This window comes from Pundamilia nyererei, unplaced genomic scaffold (genome assembly GCF_000239375.1).
Source record: "Pundamilia nyererei isolate P.nyererei 1_Seehausen unplaced genomic scaffold, PunNye1.0 scaffold00107, whole genome shotgun sequence".
NCBI classification, from domain to species: Eukaryota; Metazoa; Chordata; class Actinopteri; order Cichliformes; family Cichlidae; genus Pundamilia; species Pundamilia nyererei.
The window spans coordinates 1,125,797-1,135,113 of record NW_005187508.1 but is presented as its reverse complement, the minus strand read 5'-3'; the positions used below and the strand labels follow the sequence as shown (position 1 = coordinate 1,135,113).

Genomic DNA, 9,317 nt, shown 5'->3' with positions numbered 1-9,317 from the left:
AAAAAACCACAGGAAGCCCTAAAAGTTGAGAAATCCATATTTATAGAATTAAAGATGGGCAATTACTTTTACCTGTGAAATGACCAACAATTATCATAACTCGGAGTGAGGCAAAACAAAGGGAGGAAACGGCAAAATGCCAGTGATGTGACACACGCAGTGTAATCCGCGCTCTAATGCATGAACACAGACACACACACACACACGCACACAGCTGCTAACGAGCAGCGGTGCCAGTCAATACAGCAGGCAGGAGGCACATGACATTTACCACAATTAAATATTGATGCACAGGCAAATGGGTGCTGTGCACATTCTCAAACATGTCGGAAAGGAGGTGCCACATACTTGTGAACGCCTATAGAACCGCATGCACACCACACTACACCACATCGCACATAAAAGCAGAGAGAGTGTTACAGGTTCTACTTACAGATTCTTGATTTCCACAGCTCCCCTGAAGCCTTTCCTTGGAATTCCCTGAATCTGGTTTTCGCTGAGATCACTGTACAGAGAAGGAGACAGAAAAAATAAAGGCAGCACAGAGTTAAGCCAAGCTATCACAGGGCCACTTGCTTTGCAGACTAAGTACTTGATATAATCATCAAAATGCAGAAGTTGTGGGTGGAGGGCTTCAGAGCCAGATTGATCATCTGCAAAATTGAGTTCCATCAACACAGAGTACTTCTTCCTCAAATATAATCAGCCGTCTTGGTTCATCTCTCAGGGATACATAAAACACTTCCTTTGTGAAGTGTCCACACATTTAGAGCCAGATGCAATTCAACTGTCTGCTTTGAACATCCACACGAGTCAGGTCGAAGAGGCTCTGAGCCCTCCGGCAGCCTGTAGGGGGCACTAGTGACCTCCACTTACCTCAGATTTCTGTTCCTTCTTTCATCACTCCCACTCATCTCTACCTCACTCCAACCACCCTCTCCTCCCCTGCTTTTAAGGAGTGAGTGATGGATATGTGTGTGTGTGTGTGTGTGTGTGTTTTGGAGTTTACATACACTTTAATTTTTAGCTACTTCAAAAAAGCGACAGGTTGGCATTAAAAAAGGAAACACTTACTGCAGTCAGTGATATACATGCAGAACGTGCTAACATGCATGCACCCATAGAAGTATAAATACCCTCAAACATACAAACAGGTGCTTCACTGACTAAATGTTATTATAGTGCTTGCCATCATGTGACATGCATCCTAACACTCATTGGTGCTGCAGCTTGGTTTATAAAGGACACACACACATGCCCTTAAAGGTGCCGAAGGATGTACTCACAAATAGTTACACGAACAGAGGTGTTAATCACATACGCACATGTGCAAATATAAATAAATTACATAAAGCACAGGCACAAGAATGAATTCAGCTGTCGGGTCAAAATGTGTTACAGCATGTAAAATGAAAGCACTCAAGCAGCTCTGGAAAGATGACACTCAGGCATCCTAAAAGCACCACAGGCTGCCCGGTAGCGAGTGTTTCTGCATGTGTCCTCTGCTTCCAATACAAACCCAAGTTCCAGACAGACCACCTGACCTTTCACCTTTGACCTTCCAGCTCTCGACCCCAACTGTGTCCTCTGCCACACTAATCGGCTAACAGCTAATGCCCATCCACATTCCTCGCATTCCTGCAGTTGTGATCGTTTAATCAGCGCTACAGGTATCTCTCCACCTGCTGCTTCCAGCCCTTCATCTGAAGTGGTAATTTGTTGCCAGTAATAGAGAAAAATTACAAAGCGGGGCGTTTTGAAGACTAAAAACAACAAAGTGGCTTGTTCATTTGGAGCCTTAATATCCAACTGAAAAGACAATGAAAATGCTTCTTTTAGCTTACGAGCCTGTGGGAGGGCTGGCTAGCTGCTGTGAGCTTTGGATTGACAGCTGAGACAGACAGCAGGGGCACAAAGACACAATGTAAACAAGAGTCCTCTGGTAACTGTAGCTTTTTAAGAGGCGTGTGTTAGGAGTGATACTGAAGAAAAGTAATCCATCATTCTGCAACCACGGCAACAGATTGTGGCGTTGGCAGGTAAATGTTTTGAAGATGTTCAAAGTGTCAGAGCTGAGGCACAAGTTCACTCTCAAGTGTCAAAATGACACAAGTGAGTGCACTTTAAGTCAGTGAAAGTGTGCTGAACGTTGCATTCGAGATGGATCTATTCCTGCATATAGAAGTTCAATTTTACATCGCTGCAGTTCAGAGTCTCTGGGCTTTTATTTCTTCCGCACATAATTGCCAAATGTAAGCTGGCGATTTGTGCGAACACAAGAGAATTAAATGTAAGATGATCAATAGAAGACGTAGATCATTTTTTACAACTGCCTAATCTTTCAAGTGGTTATGATGCTGCTTTCTCTGCCCTGTGAATCATTGTATGCTGAGAATCTTTGGATGTTGGATTACCGGTCAGACAAAACAAGGATCTGAGAACGACACGCTGAGCTCCGGAAAATTGTGACGGGAAAAAGCAATAATTAGTTGCAGCCCCCCCCAGTAAAATGTGTTCACCTTTGCTGTTTTGCACACGCAAAGCGAACACACGTGTGCTTCTTCTCTTTTATGCAGATACGTACACACACACACACACACAAAGTGGCTGGTCTGAATCAAATAGAGTGTATCCTGATACTGTTTTTACAGGACCAAGGGGGTTTGGAAAACAGCCGTGCTCCGTTAACCGCTGGAGCTCGAAATCCAAATAAATGTTCTTTAACTTAACCCAACACACACACACACACACACACACACACACACACACACACACACACACACACACACACACACACACACACACACACACACACACAGCGGTGCATATAGCACCCAGTGTGTGCATCCACTACATCTTTGTATCAGATGTAACATTCAGTAAAAAGTTGTTAACGTCGGAAATGTGAAGCTCTGACAGCTCGACAGTTTGTGCTTTAGGTTGCACACAACCTTCACTGTTTGCACACACAGACACTTCACTTGGGAACACACAACTTGTTGCTGTGGCAATTACAGTAATGTAGCTTGGTAAACATCAGAGGACAGGAAAGAAGTGCTGTGTGTGTGTGAGAGAGAGAGCGAGAGACACACACACACACACACCGTCATCCTCGAAAGCGCTGAGATGATTGAAAATTGATTCTGAGCAATTTTTCTGCCCTTGTGATGCACAACAACAGACAGACTGCACACACACAAACACTTACATATCGTACACACATATCACAACACACTCATGTACACTTAGTACATGCATACACATGTGAGTGCTAGTCTGGGTTAATGTGGGGACTCTTAAGGAAGTGCAGAAGGCCACACTAAACCCTATTCATCACTCAGACCACCAAAGAAAGAGAGAGTGAATATCCCGCCTAGTAAATTGACTTCTTAGCGACTTTGGAGTGGATTTTCTTCCTCCGTTTGGCGCCAATGCACCTGATTCAGTTTCATCTCCACTTAAATGATTTTTTAGTGAATGTTCAACCCACCACGTTATCTTTTCTTCTCAAACTTCCTCTTCCTTTTCATCCTTCTCTCTTTCTCTCTCTGTCTTTTCCTCTTCTCTTAAATTGGTCTTGTTTTTGGACTTCCCCAAGGTTTAACCCCTCACCTCTGCCCCTTAAGCCTGAACTGGGAGGCTGGCTTCATTAAAAGAGGCTCCCGCTGAGCCCAGCGTGTGCATGTCCGTGCGTGTGTGTTTTTGTTTGAAGGGGCTGGGGGTATTAGACCCACACAGGAACTATATCATGCTGCTAAGTTAGGAACCTTCTGAAAGAGAAGACACACACACGTCCACCCACAGATGCATGCACATGCACGCACCAATCCTAGGCACAGTCGCTGCTGAAACAAACAGCTGACAGCCTCTATCCATGATGTGTAGAAAAAGAGATTTAACCGCACACACACACAGACGCGGTGCCACACGATGCTGATACTGTACATGCATCAAATTCACAGCAGCAAGGACCGAAAATGTTCTGTCCCATTTCACTCTCTTCCTTGTGTTGCACTTTTTCTTTGACATCCACCCTAAGAAAGATAAATCTAAAAAAACTTGGTGTCCCTGTTTTCTCCCTCCATCCACACCAAGCTGTTATTTTTCACACTCAGTAACTGAGCTGTTTGAGAGCGCAGATAAATCTTAAAATGCTGGCCTCAGGTTTTGGAGTGCACCAGAAAACTTGAGCTTTTTGAAAACAATGAAAAAAGTCTTTGGTCAGGAATGTTACCAAAAAGCAGTTAAAATGCCGGCTTCCTGTAACCTCTAATCCTCGCTGTGGTCACACATTTTAAATGTCAGCATAGATGCTCAGACCACTCTTCGTCCTTTATAACGATTTGGCCGACGCCTCGGTGTGCCAAAGCCGGGCAGCGTTTGCTTTTCGGTCTCATCACAGAAAAATGTGTAAATGACAATACTAAATTGTGAGTTTGGCTACAATGAAACCAAGCATCAAGCTCCGGGGCAGAAAAGTAAAACCAACAGTAAAGTGTCGAAAACTCAAACTCCTCAAATGGCCACTTGAGGCTGACTCCAAAAGCAAGGAAAGCCCCAAAGAAGCCTGTGTTAAAACACACAACTTTGCAACTTTACAACAGAAATAATGACATTTACGGTCCTTCCAAATGTAGGGAGGGTTACAATTGTTACAGTTGTGCATTGCTTGGGGTATGGATTTCCTTGCATGAGCAGTGGTTGTCTGAGTTAACTTCAGCTAATTCGAGCTGCTCAATTCTACTTCTTAATCAAGTTTGTAGGTCCTTCTGGAGCATTTTCATGTTATTATCTTGCAAATGACATAACTTGGTGTTTGGGTAAAAACACAACATCCAAGAATGCTGCACTCCATTTTCTATGAGTGAAATTCTAGTGTTTTATTAGTCTGTTACTTAGCTCTAATTAACACCTAATTTCCAGTATAGTCCCTAAATGAACCTTAAGTGACAGTGGTTAGTGGCTATGATTTGTGTACAGACTCAATTTAAAACAGGTGAACAGGAGGGCAAAGCGGACCAGTCTGACTATGTGAGACATCTGTCCAGATGCTGGCTGTATGTGTCTGTTTTCACACTGTTGAAATCCATTTTGGTGCGAATGGATCTTCTACGGATCTTCCTGTTTTTCTCACCTCTGGTGGTCCAGGATGTGTGTGTGCGCGCGTGTGCGCAGGAGTGTATGCGCGACAGAGTCAGGTCTTCAGTGTTAAGAGCTTAGAGCTGCTTTTCTAAAGGACCTTTTCAATGTGAGGGGGGCTTTTGACACCCTCCGTGTCTAAGAAGACCTAAGCATGAAAGAGCACTACTCAATTCTCACACATGCACCCCTCATCCTTTCCCCTCCTCCCTGTTTTTTGTGTCTCACGCCGGACACACATACACAAACTCTTACCTACTGTTACACAGTTTCTGAATCTCTTTTGTACGAAGCCTACCGCCACAAGATTCTTCCCAGGTCCAGCAGACTGGGGGTTCCTGTGGCAGAGCGTGTGTGTGTGTGTGTGGGTGTGTGTGTGGTAGGGTATGAGTCGGAGTTGGCAGTGCAGTAAACTAATCATCTTGTTCAAATCCCTTTCGGAGACCTTAATCCTATTAAGTTTTAGAATGTGTGAATGGGCAAAGACGAAGCTGGAAAGAGTCAAAAAGGAAAAAGAAAAAAGGAGGAGAAGGTGAAGAAGAGGAGGAGAAGGAGTGAGTTTCAGTTTTTGCTGGAGGGGCTTTATGAAGAGATGGTCAGGGAGGCTAAAAATGATGCTGGGACATTCAGTATGCGCTCGTGTGTGCGTGTCTGCAGTCGGATCCTCCAGCAGTGGTGCCATTAGTGGACCCCCAAAGATCACACTTCTGTGAGCAATTAGGAGGAGAAAGACTCACAAAGAAAAGAGAGGAGATGAGAGGAGAAAGGAGAAGGAGGAGAGTAGACCTTTTGAAGACAATGCCGAGGATTATTGAGCGCACTGGGCCAGGACTGGCACCTGGCAGTGTGGACGAATGCGTGCGCCTGGTGTGCGCGTCATGATCTCTCTGGTTTAAATTTAAGCACATCTTGTAAATCTTGGGCAGCAGAATTTCAGAACTAATAAACGAACAAAAAAAAGGATTCTTACTATTCCCTCCTTAAAGAGATAGTTATTATGCAGAATCACACACACCCTCCCACACACAGATCGCCTCCTCTTTCAGCCTTCTCCTTCAGTCCCCCTCTCCTAAACTAATATTGACTTTGCTCATGAATGACAGATCTGCAGTCCTCCTCACTCTCTCCCTCTCTTCCCATCTCATTGTCTATTTCCCTTATTCACTGTCACACCTCACGCACATACTTTGAATACCAGGTGAGAGGGTTGCTATGGTTACGGGGCAAGGGTGGACACCTATGGGACATTTTCACTTGACAGAGATGTCCCCTGTGTGTACGTGGGTGCGCCTGTCCTGCAGAGGTGGCAATTTGCCCGAAAGAAGGTGCGCACGCATGTGTGTGTGTGTGTGTATGTGCGTGTATGTGCACACGTGTGTGTGTGTGTGTGTTGCCTCCGTGAGTTACAAAATGCCCAGCTTAGAGAAGCTCATGTGGTAAGAGCTGTGTTACTTTTCCAGCTGATTTTGAGGTTTTATTTTGCAATGTTTCCTCGATTATAGTTTGAATGCAGAGAGAGCAAAGCCAAGATTTCTCAGCAGAAAAGCAACATTCTGCCTACTGATCTCCTACATAAATAGCTCACGCATTTTTCATTCAATTGTTCACCAATCTTTTATTTAGTTAGTTATTTCTTTAACAAAGCCAGCTGCAAGCCACGTGCCACACTTGTTGCTGAGGAAACTAAAAACTAAATATACATTGCCCTCTTTTCTTTAGCTGGTAAAACAACAAAGCTGAAAAAAATCTTACATTTGTGTGTGTGTTTGGATGTGTGCGTGTGTGTGTAAAAGCAGACTGACTACGTTGCTTTCCAGCCCAGGAACGGATTAGTCAGCGTTCTGAGACCATGACATCATCTGAAATGTTTACACGTGTAATTATAGACAAGTGAGAAATACATCTGTTGCACTAACGCACACACTCACAGCGGAGAGATAGACATGGCTCGCAGTAATGCAGTAATTACATATGAGGAGAAGCACTTAATAATGGGGACCATCTGATGATGATATTTAGATTTGCAGCTGGCTCAACAGAGCAGGCCATCCCACTGTGGCCTGCACCTGTGCTCCTCCAACACGCGTGTTAGAAGCAATTCTTCTTCCCGTCATTCTGCAAGCATTTTAAGACATGTTTTGGCAAATGGAAGAGGAGAAACATCAAATGCCGGAGATGCTGAGAACATTTTAATCCCCAGGAAATCAACACATGCATGAGTTTACTGATCTAGCGCATGTGCTTATCAGTCAAGCTGCTTTAACTGGCATTGGCGATGATAAAGATTCCTTCTTTCTAAGAACATAAACATATGTACATATCCCAAAGAGGGCTTACAGTTTTAATGAGTGAAAGAAATGCAACAATTCAAACCAGTTGTTCAGTGGTGCCTGTGTAGAGCCTCGTATTGGTCATAATTTGAGTGAAATCTTTGAAGGAGACTGCTTTTTGAGCACCCTCTAATGGTCAACTTGGACTTTCAGTTTTTTTAACCTCCAGATTTCTAAAGATGTTTGATCTCATTTTAATTAAAGAGTATTTAAATGTAATGGAATATTTCATCTTTGATGTCTCCGTCCATTCCACAAATTTAACTTCTTTCCTGACATTTCTCTTCCCCCCCCTTTCGTCTTTCATCTTGATTTTTCTTCATTCCTTTGGGGGTCTTTCCATCCTTTTGTCTCCACCACTTTCTCTGTCTCTTTCTCCCACATGCCCTGCACCACCCTCCTCCTGCCCTGCTCCTTCTGTAATGAGTCTAATCCATCAGCCAGACAGTATTAATCGTATTCCGATAGCAGTGTGTTCACTCGCTGCTCGCTGCTGTCTCTGTCTCTACGAGTCAATAACCCCAACGCTAACACCTACACACTGCCTATGACAGATAGGCTATGTGTGTGTGTGTGTGTGTGTGTGTGTGTGTGTGTGTGTGTGTGTGTGTGTGTGTGTCCGCATTTGTTTGAATTTTAAAACCAGCTCAGCACTATGACCAAATTTATTGCAGTCTTTGCCTGGAAGAGCGTCCAAAACACACACAAGATGTAGACACAAACACACACACCACAGCTAAAATGACCTCCACTGGATGAGTTGCCAGACCACTTGGTGGCCACAAGCCCTTGGTGAGTGACATCATATCCTTTTCCTGTTTGCCTCTTACACTGCCATACAATAATAAATAGAAAAGATAAATAGAAAGTGACAGCACATGATTGTGCGTCTGTGTCCATTTGTGTGGGTTTGTGCATCTGCCTGCATGTGTGCCTCAGCCTGCCTATCCACTGCCAGGTCAGAAAGTTTTTCACCCACGTCTTTGACCTGATCTGCCACAAACTCCATGACCCAATAAGCTGAAGCAGCAAGCAGCCACCTCCCTTCTCGTCTGCCTCCTCTCCATTTAAAACCTCAGCGACTTACAGAAAAAAAAAAACCTCACTAGCGGATAATGTATCAATCTGGTGCCCAACGATCCTTTGTCATTTTCAGACTTAGCTTTGCCATCAATTTTTCCCCCACAATTCGCTTCATCCATCAATCGCTGCACCATTCTCCTGATCGCTCAATCATTGCATCACTCTTTTCATACATCAATCATTCATTTGTGCAGTTCATCTGTCATCCTGCAGTCCCGCACAGTCAGACATCCAGAAGCATTCTATTTAAAGTAAATGCTTTGGCTTAAGGAGGGAGTGGTGAGAAAGATCCCTAACCTGCATGTGTATTATTTTAGTCTGACGCTTAAATTGTCATCATTAAAACCCTAACAGCCCATCTGCTGCTTTTTGCCGTTCAAAGCGACCCACTGATGATAACAAATAAACAACTAAACGGCACAAAAATGGTTTTGATACAGCTATAAAATACAGAAGTCAGTTTTTCCCCCCTCTAGCAACATTTTTGGTGAGATTGACAGCTGAGCTTAGGAAGTTATGGTCTGTGGTCGGGGAGAGTGTGTTTGTATATCAGGAATGAGGGGTTAGCAGATCTGTGGAAAGAGGCATAACGTGTGAGCACGAGTGTGGAGAGTAGCAGAGGACTGCACTGACGATCACTTACTCACCCTGGTGTCATTATTCACAGTTTACAAACCATGACAAGACAGGCAGAGACAATCACGCGAGCGCGCACACACACACACACACACACACACACACACACACACACACACACACACACAC

General features: G+C 44.1%; 1 protein-coding gene across 12 annotated transcripts in view; it reads right to left on the bottom strand.

The window, feature by feature from the left end:
• The window catches only part of slit2 (slit homolog 2 (Drosophila)), a 97,849-nt gene that overhangs the window by 38,752 nt on the left and 49,780 nt on the right, over window positions 1-9,317 (bottom strand). For all 12 annotated transcript variants that reach the window (XM_005741121.1, XM_005741123.1, XM_005741124.1 and 9 more), the window contains one exon: window positions 434-505. In XM_005741121.1, the coding sequence (XP_005741178.1) occupies window positions 434-505 (72 nt within the window). The remainder of the gene's footprint in view (window positions 1-433; window positions 506-9,317) is intronic.